Source organism: Augochlora pura, chromosome 3, assembly GCF_028453695.1.
Source record: "Augochlora pura isolate Apur16 chromosome 3, APUR_v2.2.1, whole genome shotgun sequence".
Lineage (NCBI taxonomy): Eukaryota > Metazoa > Arthropoda > Insecta > Hymenoptera > Halictidae > Augochlora > Augochlora pura.
The window spans coordinates 14,304,808-14,324,226 of record NC_135774.1 but is presented as its reverse complement, the minus strand read 5'-3'; the positions used below and the strand labels follow the sequence as shown (position 1 = coordinate 14,324,226).

Here is a 19,419-nt window from a genome sequence, read left to right as displayed (position 1 = left end):
TTTTTTAACAAAGGAAAAGAAAAGTACGTAAACGAATTGTATCATAAGAACTTTCACAACCGTCAGACGGGTTTCTGTACGGCTTGTATCGCATCAAATAATGTGAAAACTAGTTTATTTTTTACCTCGGATTTATAATAGTTAATTATTAGGCATGTTTAAGGCTACAATTATTGTTACTATTATTAATTACTTCTACGATATAATTATTACTATTATACTATTACCATTATAAAACGAAATGGAAAAAGAAAAACTATTTACAGCTATTTACCACTATATTTACTGTTGCGACTGCTCTCCTACTGCAACCACTACGATTGCACTAACTAACTAATTAAAACGAATCACCCCGTACACACCACGGACACACACATACACATACTCACATTCAAACATAAATGAATAAACACGTATACGTACATGTACGAAGGATAATTACACACTACTATTACCGTCTACGATAATTATGAATATTGTACGATGATGCTTAATAAGTGTTTTTTAAATTTTAGATGATTAGAGAAACAGATGAAATATGAGATGAGAGATCACTGTATCTATGGATGGAGGGAGGGGTAAATTATTTGTGTAAACATTTGTGTGCGCTTTTCCTCGGCGGGGGGCGTCGATCTGAAAAGTCTACCTGATTAAATATATGACTTAATTGTATTTACTCTGTAGGATTTACCATAGTTCTAAACAAGAAACTATTTCGGAACGAATGCTCTCAAATAGAAATATGCTCACGTTTATTGCTGAGCGGGTCGCGTTGTGTCTTACTTTTGTCAATAAGGAATCGCAAGTATTACGCTCTAATGTAATTTTTAAATTTTTTACAAAGGTCACAAGGTAATTAGTAGGGTTAACAAATAATAAACGGAACCACAGCAATTTGTGTAAGCTTCCTCGTTATGATCTCAATACGATTAGTGTGTCTCCTCGTAGCGACGATGTTTCCTTCTGCGTTTATTTTCCTTTTTCTTTTCTTTTTCATTTCGATATTATTTCTTTTCTTCGTCCTCTTGTTCTTCCCCCATTTTATCGTATCGCAGGATCGTGTCACGTTCATTATCCGCTCCTTGCGTTATACATACACCCCCCACCCCCTCCTCATTTTCCTTTTCCTCCGTCTTTTCCAATTTAGACAACTTCCCGCGAAAACAAAGATCGACGTACAAGAGACGATACTTTTACGTCGGAAGCAGAGAACATCGCCATTTGATCATCGCTGTCCAATCGATTCTACAAGCAGAACATATACACGCAAACACACACACAGACACACAAACATACGTTACACCACCACTGTACTTTGTATATACTAATTCATCGACTCACCATTTCGCGTTTCTCGATTCGGTATATAGAAAACATTCCTCGTCGAGGTTTTCCTCGTTAACCGTCGCGGTGAACAAACTCTCGAGCATCGTCGTCGTGCCCGGAGAGAATACATACATCGGTAGTAAAACGCCGCGACCCGTGGAATACCTTTTGGGATCAACGCAATAAATCAAGCACGCTGTTCACACACGACTAAACTGTAACCTAGAACGCCAAGGAGAGAGAGAGAGACACGAGTTAAGGGAGCTCAATCAAACACAAGTTCGAGAATCATTTTTTCTATGCTAATCGTTAACGGTAATCTAAACACGACGGGCACGGGTAAACAATAACAAACGGATACATACATAAATACATACATACATACATACAAACATACATACATACAAACAAACATACATGCATAAAGACATATATACATATAATATACACGTTATCGCATGCGTACAGAGGACACAGGGCACTTTCAAATAAACGACGAAGTAGAGACGAGGAACAGCTGATTTACACAGGCCACAAGTTGTATCGTTCGATTAAAACTAGTGAACTTAATAAGATGCTATATAGACTAACCAGATTTTACGGTGACTTTGTGGTTGTTCTAAATGATACGTTGTTTAAATAACTGTCTCAAGAGGCGATATATAACGATAGAAAAGGAGAGCGAGAGAGAGAGAGAGAGAGAGTGAGAAAGAGAGCGAGAGAGAGAGAGAGAGATCGTAAACAATTAAAATAGAGAAAAGTTTTAATCTCTACGGCTGTTTTTTCAGAACTTATTTTGTAAAGTAATATAATGAACGAACGTAAACAAGAACCACTAGTAATATCGATTATGATTGTAATTATTAACTAAATAACTAATTGTATTTCTTACCTACTATATTGTCGATTTTTAAATAAAGTTAAAGCGTACGGATAAATTTAACACGTTCTTAAGTCTATTGGGTAGAGCGTCGGCGGGAGGTGATCAAATGTATAATCGAGAGTAACACTTCTGTTCATTTATAGATCGCGCGTTTAACGATAAATAATTAATACGTTTGTTGAAATCTGTAAGCGAGGTAAATTAATTTTGTATTATAATTAACGAGTCTCGGAGGGATGATTTTAAATTAACTCTAGGCGTGGAACGTAAGATCGACTGGTCGAGAGAAAGAGAGAGATGTAAAGAGAAAGATAATGCAAAGGAAAGATACAAAACTTCGATGTTTATGGCTGCCTTGCCGCACTGTGTATATACGTATATTTTAGGGTACGGTTCGGAAGTATATTGTATCGAGGATAACGAGCGAGAGAGAGAGAGAGAGAGGGTAGGCAATGGGATTTGACATTGACAAAAAAAAGGAAACTAAACAATGAAAAAAAAAACACTGAATAACGATACGAAAAAAAAAACAAGGACAACACAAGATGGGTAACGGTAAAGCGGGAAACTAGCGCGGGACTATTCGAGAAATAATTGACGATTTAAACTAATTGTAACAGATAATATATTTATATTTAACGCAATATTATTAGTATTTTTCAATACAGAGATAACTGATCTAATTAAAGGTAAATACGTAGGCAAATAGGGAGATTGATAATCTTTTTGATTCTAACCGTTGTTACTACCTGTCGCCTGATTCGCGGCTATTCTCCCGCGAATCGTTGACTTGCTCTCAGGGTTGTTAATGTCTTTGTTTCCTCTTTTCCCTCACCTTCTTCTGTTCCCCAATCACTACACGACGCGTTCATTATTTTTTTACCCCCCTCGAACCCTTCCCCCATTTCTTTTTTCGTGGTACACGTCTCTTCTTTTCTTTTCTTTTTTTACGTTCTCGCGAAAAACTGTTTGATCGCGAACCGGTTCCCGAGGAGTCGCGTTGTATTTATTGTACTTTTTAGGTCGATTGTCGTTCGATTTTCTCTTCGTTTTATCGCGGAGAAATGACACGCCCCCAAACACACACGTCAAACACACCGGTGGCTCGGCGATTAGGCGAGGACAACCCTTTACAACGTTCTGGCTTGTCCCGGGCCGGGATCCTTTAAAATAATAATTTATTCTCGAATCGATATATAGGACTGACTCACTATAATTGTACATTTTAAGATTTAAGTCTCGAAAACCGCAGACAGCTCGTAGATTTACTTTTTCGTTTTATATTTACTCTGTAAGACACTGCAACGGTGGAGAGCGAAAGAGAGAGAGAGAATGAGAGAGAGAGAGAGAAAGATAAATAGAGAGAGAGTGTGTGATCCAGAAAAATTAAACAAAACATAAAAACAAGTATAAGGTTGATTAACGTATCGACTGTACGGGATAGCGATAAACTTTTTACACTTTTTACATGCGTTAGTGATTACCCTTCTTTCTACACAGATATACAAACACAAAACAGAGGACAAACAGTGGTAGGATCGAATTCGTTACGACACCGTATCCCCGATGTTTTCTTCGTGCATTTTTTACCCCTATCGAATAGATCATTATCGTGATTAACAATTTATCCGATTTTCCTAAACCGCCTTTCTTTTCGTCGTTTCCTCGTTCTTTTTTTCTTGTTTTTCTATTTTTTTGTGCGTCGAACCGATTCCACGACGATTATGTAATCTACGTTTAATTTAACTAAGATAGTAGCATCTCATTCGAGTACCGTTCTTTATTCGTTTCTTTGTTTCTCTATTTTTTTTTGTTTTTTTAATTATTTTCTCTATAACGTATGAATCGTACAAGAATTGCGCGCGCGCGCGCGTATAACGGTTAGGTTCGCACGTCTAGGCGTCTGTTCCAATAATTTTAACCGCGAGAGCGACGGATAAAACGATAAACGTAATTATAATTCCGGGGGCGTTGCACGTCTGTTTTTCAACGTAGAAACGCGTACATCGCGTCGTCCCGCTCACTGAAGACTGGTCATAATAATTAAACTAATTATACTTAAAATACTTAACTGTTCATATTGTAATCTATAACGAGAGAGAGGGAGAGAGAAAGAGAGGGAGAGACTGTGTGCGTGTTTGTCAAGGAAAGAAAGAGAGAGAGAGAGATAGAGAAGCCGTTCGTTTTTTTTGTTTGTTCGTTCGTTCTACTAGTTTCTTTATTATATTCTTTTCGTCTCGACGTGTTTAATTATCCTACTGTTGTAATCGTAAATTAGTTCGCGTCGCAAAAATTCCAAACAACGACGACACGTTTCGCAATCGGGCCCCCACTGCATTTTCCTGTACACGCGCGCTTCGTCCAAGCATATCGTTCCCATCGGATGGATATCCTCCTTTCACCAACCATCCGAAATTTCTTCCCTTTTGTTTGTTGTAGAACCACCGGGTGGAAGCACCGTAACATTTTGCCAACGTGTATGGAATAACGGTTGGTCGTAGATTCCCGCCGGACAAGTAGGAACAGACTTTTTTTTCTATTTTTTTCAAACAACGGATAAAATGAGAGAGAGCGAAAGATAGTGCGAAAGGGAGGAAGAGCGAAAGAGAGAGAAAGATAATTCATCCAAGTACAAAAATCAACGCTCCTTTTGTTCCTGTCCCGTTCGGTTCGATTAAACCCACCCCTACAAAAGCCCTTCACAGCTCTTTCACAGAAAACTAGGACAAATCTTCGTCGACTTCATTTCCGACAAATTCGATGATCAGAGACATATAGTGTGTCGTATATGTTGAAGCATATAGAGACGTACACGACGCGTGCACACACACACACACTGACGAACAAACACACAAAGCGAGATACAGTCACGCATCCAACATACAGCAAAGAGACCAGCAAACACACGTACACGCGCACACACGCATATAAACGACCCGAGGATATTCTAAATTACGTTTACGTAGAAACAGTTAAGGAATTAAATTCTAATCGCGACGGGCAAAGTTGATCGTGTGTTGTCTTAGCCGGGATAAGGGAGGATGATAATATAATTAGCCGAGCGCGGGAAAACTGTAGGGATTCGAGGGCGCGCGTCGACGTTGCACAGCCCCGCGTTGTCCCGTCGCGGCGGCGGAGGGGTGGTGTGCAGCCTCGACGCGACCTGGAACTTTACATAAGAAAGAAAATTCTAAATGTACGGTTTACGCTGTAGTTTGCGAGTACAAAGGGGGTTGGGATTGACATGACGCATGAGAGCAGCCTTCGGGTGACTATAGGGAACGGAAAGGGGATGGTTTCTCTGGAATAGGACGAGAGCAATCGGTTCGCACGGTAGAGGTGTTAAAATCGAGTCTCTCTGCAATCCGATTTCGTTTGGGGAACGGCCATGGTGATACGAGTGGGAATATATCGCGCGCGTTCGGTGAATGGAATTCCTACAGTTCGGAATGCTTTGTCTCGCAAAAACAATCAGAAACGAAACCCGTGAGAGAGAGAGAGAGACAGAGAGATAGAAAGAGAGAGAGAGAGAGAGGAGAGAGCGAGAAAGAAAAAAAAGAGGGATAGAATCCGATCGATCTACTTTTTAATCAATATTTTTAGCGTCGAAGCGTAAGGTAAAAACTAAAGAAGAAAATAAGAAACTAAACGTAACGGGAGGGAAGCTAGAAAAGGTGTCGACGAATTGTGTAAACGATAATAAAACGAGAAAAATTGTTAACTGTAATAACATGACCTGTATACTTGTAACGTTTAGCATTATATTGGTAAGATCGTGCCCCCCATCCGACCGAGCCGAAATGATTAGAGTTACTGAATAGCGGGACGAATAGTTAAAACGTGGAACCAAGATTAACGGGGAAACTCAACAAAATTGGATGACATACGATAGAGATAACAATTGCTTTAGCGAGATTTCGTTTCGTTCTCTGACCGATCGGAGAAAAAGTGAGAAAGAGAGAGAGAGAGAGAAATACTGAGGGAAAATAAGATATACGATTCGAAAAGAAAAAGCTGAGGTCGGTCAGAAACGTGTAACGAAAACGTTTCCATCAGGGGTTACATATGTGACATATAGGGATACTATTTAAGGAGTCTTTACGCTCGCACGCTTTCTGTCCGTCTTATTCCCAGTGCCCCGGTGATCATAGTGAACGATTTAAAGATATAAAAAAAAGAAAAAACGAGATAAAACAAAACAAATAAAACACGTTAAAATATACAACAAAAGAACAGAAGATAAAAAAACGATACGACTCTCTGTACCGAGGGGGGTGTCCGACTTTCCCCGACGACATTATATTACACACAACGGTCATGGATCAGAGCGCGTAACTGATCTAGCGTGATCCAGACGAACGTCGTCGATGGCTAATTAAACTATCTGAAGGCTTTGTAATCCGTAGTGAGGCGACGATTCGAAGGAACTGTTCGAGGTTCGGGCCGGACAAAGTCGTACACCCCGCTGTCAGCACAGTAGCAGTAAAACGTGTACCAGGCCAGAGCGCATTGTCTCTGCTCTCCTAAAGGTTTTGTTCCTTGAGGAACAAGTCGAGATAAGAGAAAGAGAAAGAGAGAAAGAGCGAGAGAGAGAGAGAGAGTTGTGGAGTTGAGAGAGAGAGAGAGAGTGTGTATCGAGGAATATAATATGCTACCGGTTTAGGATTAAAGAAAAGGGAGAACATGTTGGGAGAGGATTTTACGGTAGGAGTAATGAAGAGAAAGATATTCAGAGCGATATACACAGAACTATTTACTGAAAGAAAGAGAGAGAGAGAGAGAGAGCGAGAGAGAGAGAGAGCGTGAGAGAGAGAGAGAGAGCGAGGAATTTTTTGTCGCGATGAACACATTATAATATTATGCGCGTTAACTGATAGTAACGATTTAATGAACGATGATCATGATTATTATTATTATGATTAATATTATTATTATTATTACTATTATTATTATTATTACTATTATTATTATTATTATTATTACTATTATTATTATTATTATTATTACACAGAGATAGGAGATGTTGAGAGAGAAACACATGTTTACATGCTATTCTATCATGTATCTATATTATTCATTGCAACATATATGTATGTACACGCACTCGTATGTCTGCTCGTGTAAATGTATACCTTTAAACAACAAAAAAATCAATGGAAGCAGAAGGAGAAAATATATCGATATAGGGGCGTACGTTATTATTTTTCTTTTTTTTTTTGTTTATTCGTTCGTTCGTTCAATTAAGTCGATACCGAAGAAAGGAAATTGTACATTTGGCGCGTGCACGAATAATGGCGGTGCACGCGTTTTCACGTCGAACATATATACGTATATGTACACCACATATATCTATATATATATACATATACACACACTTCACCATACATACACCACCATTGTTTTCTTTTTTTTCTCTGTCGAGAGTGGGACGCGGAGAAAAAGGACTCGCGCAGAGAACGGGCCCTGGGGGGGAAATCCGGATCGATACAGGAGAGGGGGATGGGGTGGTCCGTGTTTCGGGGGATGCAGCGGAGAGAGAGAGAGAGAGCGACCCTTTGCCCCATGGCGACCTGAATTCGACTGTTGCCGATTTCTCGGAATTTGACCGGCTCTTTGTTACCAGCGGCTGACAGCGAATCGACAGCGATCGGCGCAGTCTGGGGCGAGGGGTCCGCGAGAATAACGGGATAGGGGCGCGAAGGGGACGGGGGGTGACGGGGAAAGAAAGGAAACGAATTCGACCGCGGACGAGGGTGGATCAATTAGGTTTCGCCGTACGGCGAAACGGTAGCGCTATTATATAGAAAAGGGGAACCGTAACGATGCAACTTCTCAATGGTATTTCGACCTCTTAGCTATAGTCCTAGCCTTTTAGTTGATTCGTCACGCTGTTCCTTGGAGACTGAACCCTAACACATAGAAATTTCGATTGTTCGTTAATTAGACGTATACACGCGCGTGTTTTAAGAGTGTAATCATTGTGTATGGACCGTACGAAAAAAAAAAAAATAATTGGCCAACCATTATCGACGTCGTACACCATAAAAATCGTTTCGAGCTGTTCTTCTCACTTGTCGTCTGCCACTTGCAGTGCTGCTGGGGTGCCGGCTAAGACGTGACGTCACAGGCGTTCCGATCACCTGTCGAGGCAAGGAGTAGCACCTGCGAAGAGGAGTTCGCGACTACGGTACAGTCCCGGTCGTCGATGACGTCACGTTTTAGCCAGCAGCCAAGCAACACAACCGGCCGCTTGTTTGTACTGCAGTTGATACCGCCGCTGCGGTGCTCTACTTTATTGTTACCGTACCATTGTTGCACGCGATTTATCGGCGCAATTTATTACCACTTATCGCCGCGGCTCTCTTCGAATCGTTGCTCATTACACCGCAGCCTCCAGTTTCTTGGTTCGCGGGCAAAACGTTGCGGCAGCGGCTGGTCCGTCGACGACAGCACACACAAAGACACACGACGATGCACACTACCCGCTCATAAATCATCGGACGACTCTCTTGCAAAACGTGCGGCGACACGGTCAACTCCATCTTGCGAAATTACGTTACTTAACATAGGAAACCCGAACCCTTGTCGCGCACCGTGAGCGACCAGACCTGGGTAAAAATATATTCGAACTGTGTTACATACGTTCCGTACGAGATAGTAATCTATGTCCTGTATCGAACGACGATACACCAGTTGAAATACCTAATTGATTTTACAATTACACGATAAGTAGTCGAAGTATATATATAAATATGTTTTACAATACGAAACACATCATTTGAAATAAATATTTTCTTTATTGTAAGTCTGTAGGTTTATTTTCTCTCATAAATCGTAATCGTAAGAAATAGCATTTGAGATAATTCTTAGAAATTTAGGCACGTGCAATACTATTTCGAATAATTATTTCAAGTACGTCTTAAGATGATATTATTAGGAAAATACCGTCTCGAATAATCCTTTCCAATATGTTTTAAGAAAATGCTCATCTCGACGACGTTAAATAAATATGAAGTATTTCTAGTGTGTTTCCAAATATTTTTACCCATGTCTGGTATATTAATCATCGCGACACACCGATTGTACTAACTCCCCGCTTCCTACAATTACGGCGTTCTTGGTTAATTTTCCAATTAACGTGGGTCCATTGCGGAGAGTATCATCACACAGTTACAAAGTAGTTCTTTTTGATAAATCTGAACGTTGTTCAACGCGTACGCGCGAAAGTAAGAGGATCCGTGGCCTGCGCCTCGAAAGGGTTGCGATCCAGCGACGCGTCGCGCGGGGTCCGACTTTCGAGAGCAGCGGGCTCGACGAACGCGTTCCTACGCAAGAAGTTACGCATTTTCTCCGGAAGAATCAGGTGTCCGGTGGCTTGTGGTGCAGCAGCGCGTTCGCGCCTGTGCACGCACACGCTTACATCGGACGATCGTCGTCACATTTGCAGCCGCATAGACTCGCGCGATCGTCGCGTTCATTACGGAACGGCGCTGTTTTACGTTGTTTACAAAGCCTGCGATCAGTTTCGACGGAAGTTGAGAGTAGTCGTAACTCCGCGTCGTTGACGAGTCCGAGTTGTTAAAGAGTTCGCGCTGCGGATGTTCATGGGAAAGTCGTAACAATCTCTCCGGTCCGTTACATTTTTCGAAGACGATTTACTCTCGGAGCACGTAGGATACACTTAGGATTTTAACGAAACAAAAACGGGGGTGTGGAAGACGGCACGCGACTCACGGGATGTTTTTTAAACTACAGAAACCGCGACGACGAGACGACACGGACCGGGATCGTTCGTAGGATGCATTTTCTCGGATATGATAATATACCTCATCGCGATCGTAAAAAAAAAAAAACGATTAATCGTAATCGACCGTGGCTATCGGCGAGGCGACAGCTGCTTCTCCTTTGTTCCTCGAGTTCCTAAAACAGAGAGACGTCTCGGGCCCTTTCGTGATAATAAGTCCTTTTCGCATCGTTAGCCGATATATCGATCCGCCAATCCTCTCCACCATTCTATAGTTTTTTCTCCCCGCGGGGTCGTGAATCTGTGTACTATAAAAGCCGGCGGGAGACACGCGCGTTACGTTGTATCCACGTGGTTACGTAAACTAATTACGGTGTTATTCCTCTTAACGATAAAGATTTAACCGGTAAGGGATAACGTTACGAGTTTTCACGCAATATATAGTTAAGCACAGAAGAGCACAGAAGAGCAAGAAGGACAGAGGGGGAAAAAGAGGGAAGGGGTTAGGAGGGAAAGAGAGCGTGTGACGCGTTCGCATCCGGTCAACTAAACTCCATTTCGATTGAATCGTCCGGCAGGTTCGTGATCGCACTGCCAAACTACGGAATTCTCAATTTTACAGACAGGCTCGCGGTAACAACCGGCGTCGGATTTTATTTTATTTTATTTTCTGTTCGAGTCCGGTGGAATAGAAAACCAACTTTATGTCGTGTTTCGGTGCAGGTGCTTCGCTGATTTTATCGATCACGCGAGAGTAGTATTTTTATTTTCTCTGGCTGTAATCAAGCTTCAGAAATTTATTCAGTATTAATTTTTATTATAAAATAGCAGATACAGATTTTTATTTCTAAATGACCGAGGCTCAAAGTAATTAACGTGCATTGTTTTCTACCGGCGAAGAGACTGTATTCGTTTAGGCTTTTCACTATTTTTTATATAAAAAATTTATTCGATCATTTTAAGCTGAATAGAGTAGAGTATCAGTTTTTCTGTTTTTATAGTTCCACATTTTAGTCAGGAACCTTATCTTCCGCGAACTAAATGAAAGAAAGCGACGCCCGGAACCAAACGATTCATCATTAGCAAGAACAGTTTAAAAATCCAGCGGTGTTAATTCGATATGATTTCCACGCGAGTGGTCAAGGAAGTTTAATCACATCAATCGTCTCGAATTTTTCCTCGGCAACGGTAATCCGATCAGACATCTCGCTCGCTTAAAGAAATGTTGGTGGAAAGCCGACACGAACTTTCCGGAAGCGGCAACGGCCACCGCGACCGCAAGTCGCAGAGACAAAACAAAAGGAGCTCATAGCCAAGCCGTTTAGTATGATCGAACGTATTTTTCCGTCGGTCGGAGATGGTTCGACACGCAACGTCCATTTTTTTTCCAGACGGACCGGTCGCCGTTCCTCTCCTGGCCGTCCGATTTTCACGTTGGAAACGCGAGCGCGCGGGTGTGTTATTCGGGGGCGAGGGGTCGCGCGACGGACGCGTTATTCAGACTGAGACTTTTAAACGATTAAGAAACCTTAATTCCTTGTTGCCCCCCCTCCTCCCATCACCGCCATCCGGCAGTTTTTTTAGAGCATGATTTACAAAGGTTGCGCGGTCGCTCGCGCGGCGATTCGAATTCTTTCTAAAGACACGCGCGACACACGATCCTCTCTTAGCCGGAGCGACGAAAGAAAAATGGTTGCGAGAGAAAAGAGGGGTTTGAGAGAGACACCGGGATTGGAAGTGCTGTCGACGGAAACACCGTATTCTTAGACAACCGTTCTCTTAAGTAAGTCAGTCACTAAGCAATTCGGGACCCGAAAGAAACGTTTTTCAATTAAGTAAACCTAGTTAATTGTAAATCGTAAAGAAACACGTAGAGTTACCGGGGATATACGGGGCGGAAAGAGTACAAGGTGCGGCGCGCGCGCGCGCGTTGTGTTTTTGCGTAGAGGCCGTGGATTGTGCACGGGGTGTAGTTGGCAGGATTCATATGGCGGACGGGGGGGTAGCGGGGTTTCGGATAAGAAAGAACCATAAACGAGCCTTAAAAAAAACGATACTTTTACTCTTTGTATAGAATCTTAACTGGTTAAATATATTAGACGGTACGTCCAGATCCGAGGAGAGATAGGAGAGCGTGCACGGGAGATAGAGCGAGAGAGAGAGAGAGAGAGAGAGAGGGAGAGACATAAGAAAACTTATTAGAGTCGTTACTAACGGATATTAATTAATTAAGGGATTTAAACGTAATGGTTAATTGCCGAATTAAAGACGTACGACCGCGAACGGCGTGATTTCCATTGGGATCTGCTGATACGTATAAGTTTCAACCCTTGCATTTTCGACCAGCGACCACGAACGCGACGCTCGCGCGATTTTCACGCCCCATAGATCCGTCTGGATCCTCGTCGATCCTTCTTCGCGGGTTTTGCGGCAGAGGCTCGAAACGCAAATGTGACGACCAAGACGAACGATTACCCTTTCGTTCCACTACTTGTTTACCGTTTAATCATAGACACTTAAATAGGCCGCGAACGAAGGGAGACTAGAGTACTCGGGATTTGTACACAAGCGGACCGCTTGGAGAAACTCAATTAGGAATCACTTTATTCTTATTAGAGACGTATATAAATAAATATATATATATATATAAAAAAATTACATTTAACTGTAAACTGTTCGAGCTCACTCGACGTACACGTGGACAGGATTCGAGAGGCGTCGGTCAACGGGGTGCTTCCTCGTCAATGATTTCAAATTCGAGGATGAATTTTCGCAAGCCTAGAAGGTCTTAATTAACAATTGAACGTTGGATCTTTCTGGCAAAAATATAACTGGCTATATTTAATAATTTTTTATTATTTTATTTATTAATTTTTCGATGATACTTTTTAAGCTACTCCGTCGAGATAAATCAGTTCTTTTGTAGATTTTAATGAATTTATATTAAATTAATTGACTGTTGATATTTAATCAAGATTGTCGATATTTAAATAAGAATTTGCGAAGTCTGCGACCAATTGGTATTTTTCTACGTATCATGATTTATAAATTCTATCCAGAAAGAACGCAGCGAGCGAATTTTGCAGTTTCGTCGACCGGCGCGCGCGGTTAATATTTTTAGTGGTTCTATTGTTTCGAAATTCAATTTGCGAACGGAAAGATAACACAGCCGTGGGGCATAGAGACCGGCCAATATTTATTCGAGCTTTTTTTATTGTACTCCGAGAGATGGGCGGTTCTCCCCGGAACTTGCAATCAATGACTTTGGAAGACCTTGTTACCGCACGGTGTCCTCCGTACGCGCATGCACCTAATATTTACTATAGATAACTGTTTGTACTTTAACGTGTAATATTTAATGTTTCGATGTGCATCTATCATATTACGTACCGTAGAACAAAAGAGAGAACGAAAGCGAGAAAGAGAGAGCGAGAGAGAAAGAGAGAAACAGAAAGGAGAGGATAGAGTCTCGCGCGAATTTCGTCGAGAGATCTATAAAAAAAATATATATATATATATATCTATTATACATATTATATATATATATATATATATATATCAGGGTCGGTTGGTGGTTGGAACGAATTTTCAATGATCGTAGTCCGTGTTTAAGGTTTCTTACGTTTTAATTTTTGCTATAAGGCGTGTGTTGATTTAAAATTAGTTGAACGACGCGACTTTTGTCCCGAGCCACGACTGACAAATTTTTTATGGGTGAGAAAAAAGAGTTGTCGGGACAAACGACAGAAACGATAAAAAAAAAAAAAGAAAAGAGAAAGTCTGAGAATCGAATTTCACTTTGCTCATTCCAATGAACGCGTCGAGAGTCCCCCTTTGAAACGGTCCTAATAAGACTGAAACACCTTGTTCCTCGGATGAAAATAAGAGGCGGACAAAAACCATGAAAAAAAGAAAACGACACGAAAAAAGTAAAAAAATGAAGCAGTCGATAAGCGAAAACCGACACGGGTGAAATTTTTGTACAGTAATCGTATGGTTTTATAAATCGATCCTACGGTAAGCTATAATTTCGTAATTTATAAATGAAACGGTACTCTTAGCTTACGTTAATTGTTATGCGTACGTTCCGCGCGAGTAAAATACGTCCAACGACCACTGCCCTTCTGAGGAAAACATGAAATAAGAAAAAAATCGAACAGAACGATCGAACACGAGAAAGAGAGATCAAAGAGTAAAAGAAAAAGAGAAAGACGAAGATAGAGCGAAACGGTAAAGAATTAAAGAGGGCCCTTTTCCGCGCAGGATATCAAACTTACAATCGATCGGCGAACGATCGAGACACCGTCGAGGGTCCCGCGCTAATTAAACGGAATTAGAAAAAGCAAGTTGAATCACTGTACCTTAGATCGCGTTTTTCGGAAACGCCTCTGCTTTTTTCTCCTGCGGACAATTGGCACACGTCGATCTGGAGGTATTGGCCGCCGCCACTTTAGGCTTAGGGTTATTAAAAAACGTGACAAAGTGAACAAATAAGAAAATAAAAAAGATGATAACGCGGACGATGGTCGTGAGGAGGGGGTTCGGGGGAGGGGCATGGAGCGCGAGAGGGGGAAAAAACTATTAAAGATAAATGAAAAGTGTCAAAATACTGCTACGAGTTATCGAAACTATTTACTAACTATTTACGACTAGTACCACTTAAAAAAAAAACGAGGAACTCTACTGTTGTTGTTACTATTATTTTCTATTCTAACTAATTAATTAATTAATTAATTAACGGTCACGGATTAACGGAGAGCAAACGGCTTTGCTATTCATCACGATGGATAAATTTACTATATCTACAGATATTTCTCGTGAGTACGGTTGCGGGAGAGAGAATGTGAAAGAGAGAGTGAGAGTGAGAGATGGAGAGAATGAGCGTTATCGGCGGTAGCTTAAGTTTATTAAGGTGAAACGCGTTAGCGTTTAATTAATCGACCGATCGGCGAGTTGTGGGGACGGGACGCAGTAACTGCCGAAAGTAATCAAGTTCGCTGCTGTTCAACAATAAAATTATTCAGCAGAACCTCGATTACACTGTCATCCGGTATCGGAATCGTTTGTCATTTAAATACTTTCTACCTTTAATCGGCCCAATCAAAAGCGGATCGTTATACCGTACGATTTGTTCTACGAATCAATAAAAATGACATCTGGCATTTAAATAAAAACCAACTGTTCCATTATTTAAACATTTATGCTGCTTTGTTTAGCCTGAATTATAATCGAGATTTTACCGTACGAGTTGCACTGAATTGTTGATAATTATTCTGAGAATTCAATGAGATACAAATATGAAGACAACGTCTGTCAATTATGCAGCGAATCGATTCATATTTGCAAGAGTATACTCGCGCGACAGGTGTTACATCTTTTGCAGAAATCATCCAATTTATCTCGAAATTCACACTCGTAATCTTAATACTTGTATCACAAGTATATCTGCGCTGATAAGATCGCTTTGAAAAATTAATTGATATTAAGTGGAACTCATTTTTATCGTTAAACCCTTTTTACTCCGAAGATATTTCCCAGCAAATTACGCAAGAATTGTCATTCTGCTATATACAGTCGAATCGTGGTAAAAATATTGATACTCTAAATTTTATAAGAATTCATAAATAATACATTCTCTGCTTTTATTTATGTATTTAACAATCAATGGATTAAAGTTACAGTAGCAGGCGTTGGTATGCTTTCGCCAGATACTGTGTGCGTGGAGAGTATTAGGCGTTGCGTGCGAAAGGGATGAACGCGGACAAAAAGAGCGAGCAAGGGAGAGAAAGGGAGAGAGAGCGTGAGAGTGAAAGTTGCGTGAGAGTATAATCGGTGTTCGAGAGTAAAATGGGGGTTGCTGATGAGAGCGAATGTTGATTGTTGACTCGAAACGGAGGGAGCGCATGCGAGCGGATGTTGGTTTAAAAGCAATACCGGGCGAGGCGCGGCGGCTGCGGCTAACGTAAGCGATTAGGGGAACGGACGGGTAGATAGATTAAGAAGCGTAGTAAACAATTTAACCAGAGAATTATTACAATTAATGCGGCGCGGGTTCGGGCGTCGGGTCGTCCGGCCCGCGCGCCACCCAGGAAGAAAACACGCCTCAACTAATTAGAAGCGAAAGGACGCCGTTTATTAAGGTTATTATCGACTATCATGTTTATTGATTAAAGGGATAAAATAGTTAAAGGCTATCTAACGTTTAAAACGGTCTAGTTTAACTCGGTGAAAATGACGGGAAACGACGACGGGAGAAGGAGGAGAGAAGAGGGGAGAGAGACACTGTTATACCTCCGCCTAAAGGGTAGATCGTAACCGGTTAAGAGCGACTCGATTAATGGGTGAAACAAAGTAAATAAAACAAAATATAAGCTAATCACTACGACATAGATTTTACTAGGGGGGATTGTACGGGCTGGGTCGAATATAAAAGGTGTGATCGAAATGGAACCAAACTCTACCCGATTCGGTTTAATCGCTTTGCTAGCTCCTTCGCGGAAACCTTTGATTAACAGCCGGCTAAATTTGATCGCACGCGGGCACGAGCAATTTTTGTGTGGCAAGCAAATTGTAGTGTGGATCGAATGGAAAACAGCGGAAATAGTACAAGAATTTAAGGACAATATTATTGCGTTAGTTTGTTCGATTTATTACGATTAGGTGAGAAACATAGATTACGCGTCTGGGTAGTTCCTGGATCTCTCCATTTCATTTCTGCGTCGTTGTCACTGTATCTCATTCATTTGTTCGCGAGAAAAGCCTTTAGTACAAAAAAAAAAGAAGAAGAAGGTAATACGTAGGAAAGAACGAGCTAAAAGTATATACAAAGGAAATATTATTGCCTATAAAGATTAGTGAAGTAATGGATTGCACAATACGCTGCAACGATAGCTTTAGATTTCCATAGGGATTGTTCGATTGTATCTGTTTTTTATTTAGAACGATTAATCATAACTGTTAAACGATATTTTCAGCGGTATACAAATAGGTGTGCGATTACTTAAACGCTCCGACGGTACATGTTAAGGAGACCACAATTGGATAATTAGTGGGGAGGGATGGAATATCTTGTAATTAACGCAAGGCGACACGTTCACATTGCGTAGCAAAACCCGCCGCCAGTCTAGTGATTAACCCCTCAACGCCGGTGCCATATAAGGAAAAACCTAGTTGTGCCCAAAATACCATATAATAATGTAATAAATACCTTACGATTTTTTATTAATATATTTATACGAGATAATAAGGTTATGTTAATGTTATAAAATTAATGTCGTAATGTTAATGCTATTAAGATTAGAACGTTATTTTCGTATCAATGTATGAAATATACAGGTCCGTGGTGTCTTAACGGAGTGCCGTCATTGCGGGGTTAATAAGGGCATAACTGATTCGGCATACTCAACGTTCAGTGGGTATAGGACATAATTCTAAGATAATTCGATTCAACGCGATCCCAAGGGAACCGACGGGGTTTGGTTTTCTTTCTGATCGTTAACTACTCGAAAGTACACCGAAAGTGCTACCAAAGGGAGAAACCACTAAATCGAATCGTTTAATTCGGTCGATCCTCATGGAGTGACATAGTAGCTAAGCCATTCATTTCCGAACGTTTCGAATCGTTTTCTTATTTTCCATTGTCCAGTGTTTGCGAAGACTTTTTAAATACCCCGCGATTAGTCGTCGTCGTGGGGAGAGATTGTCTGCGAAAAAAAGGGCGAGGTGCGAGTGCCGAGGGAGAAAGGGGTGTGCGTGTTGTTGGTGCAAATGACAGATACGATGAACCCAGGCGACGTTTGTAGTTAAATCGAGATAATTATTGATTAAGGGATAAGTTGTGTACAAATGTATTATAAATTAACGATTATCCTCAGAGTACCTTAAACGCTGAAAGACGAGAGTGCCAGTGAGAGAAAGAGAGAATGAGTGACAGTGCGACAGAGTGATAGAGAGAGAAAGAAAACGAGATTGCGAGTGAGAGAGAGAGAGCGAGAGAGAAAGAAAGAGATTTATGCAAAAGCTATTATTAAACGAAGAAAACGGACTCACCTCAATATTATGTAGAATTTTCTCCAAGCCCGATCGTACCAATGTTAAGGAGATCGTGGTTCCCGGGGCCGCGAAGGGACACTCGTAGGATCAATAATTAAGGTATCGATTAATTATCTAATTAATTAATTAAAGCGTATAAAGAAAAAAAAACTCGACGTTAAGAACCGTTACGTAGGAACGTATTTAACAGATAGGGGACGCGCCGCGACGAGATGTTTTTTAACGAATGCTAAACAAACAAATAAGTAAACAAACAAACAAACAAACAAACTAACTAAACAAAATGCCAACCATTGTGTTCTCGTGAGAATCATAATTATTCCGTAAATCTTAAGTGACAAAAGTCGTATCTAAGTCGTTGATTAGTCGTTGTAATTTTAATTCTTTCGTTAGGGAGAGACAGTGAGAGAAAGAAAGCGTGAACGGGAGGAAAAGGAGAGACAGAGTGTGTGTTTGGAAGAAAGAAAGAAAGAAAGAGAAAGAAAGAGGGAAAGTGAGGGAGACTGAAAGCGTTCGAAATGCCGGTTACTCCTTGAAAGAAGCACGCGTGAACGTGATGCGGAACCAAGAGAAATGAGAATGCGTGAGAACGGAATGATTGGTCGTAAGTTCTATGAGCGAGAAAGAAAGAGAGAGAGGAAGAGAAAGGAAGAGAGGATGTCGTGGAAGGACATACGAGAGAACGAAAGTTTGCGATCGTAATCGGGCGTGCCGGAGAAGAGGAAAGCGGAAAGAAAAATTCTGGGACGTGCATACGACTGGGACGCACGGTGACGTCGACGAACAAAGGGAAAAAAAAATAATGAAACACATGTAGTTTAATAAACAAATGGAACATAGTTCGTACGCGGTGTAGAAAGCGGCGCGTTTCACCGGCGCGCCGCGAACCAGGTTTAAGGATTGCCAAATCTCTTTAATAAGTATCGAGACAAATGTAAAACTTTATTAAGCCGCATTATACGTGTGTATAGTGGATAGGGAGTACTCGCAGTTAAATGAATCATAGATAAACCGTTAGTGCTTAACGCGAACAAAAAAAAAAAATAAGAAAACAAAATAAGATACAAGATGTGATGAAAGAAGTGCCGGCGCAATATCTCCAGATTGAATCCTACACGAAGCATTACGAACACACACACACACACACCTACACACACGAGACAACAAAAACCCCCTCAATCCCTCCACCCCTAACTACGAGTTCTCGTTCACGCGATTTTCTCGACCCGAATGATTTATGTATTTTTTCGAACGGATTCCCGCAGCCGACGTTCGACACTGCTTCACACACGAATACACGCATATGCACACACAAAGAGAGACATACATACAGAGACACACACGAAACGTATAAAGGGAGAAAGGGACAGAAGCCCGAGTAGTTTAACTAGCGAGCTAACGATCGTTATCTAAT

The 19,419-nt window shown here is 41.1% G+C and overlaps 1 protein-coding gene across 7 annotated transcripts in view; it reads left to right on the top strand.

The window, feature by feature from the left end:
* Hrb27c (Heterogeneous nuclear ribonucleoprotein at 27C) overlaps window positions 1–19,419 on the top strand; it is a 37,839-nt gene that overhangs the window by 11,431 nt on the left and 6,989 nt on the right. The window contains exon 8 of one of the 7 annotated variants that reach the window (XM_078197531.1): window positions 8,301–9,465. The exons of 5 other annotated variants lie outside the window; for them this stretch is intronic. In XM_078197531.1, the coding sequence (XP_078053657.1) occupies window positions 8,301–8,368 (68 nt within the window). In that variant the 3' untranslated portion in view covers window positions 8,369–9,465. Of the gene's footprint in view, window positions 1–6,615; window positions 7,313–8,300; window positions 9,466–19,419 lie in introns of those variants that run through there. One more of the 7 variants, XM_078197530.1, reaches the window with a different exon arrangement.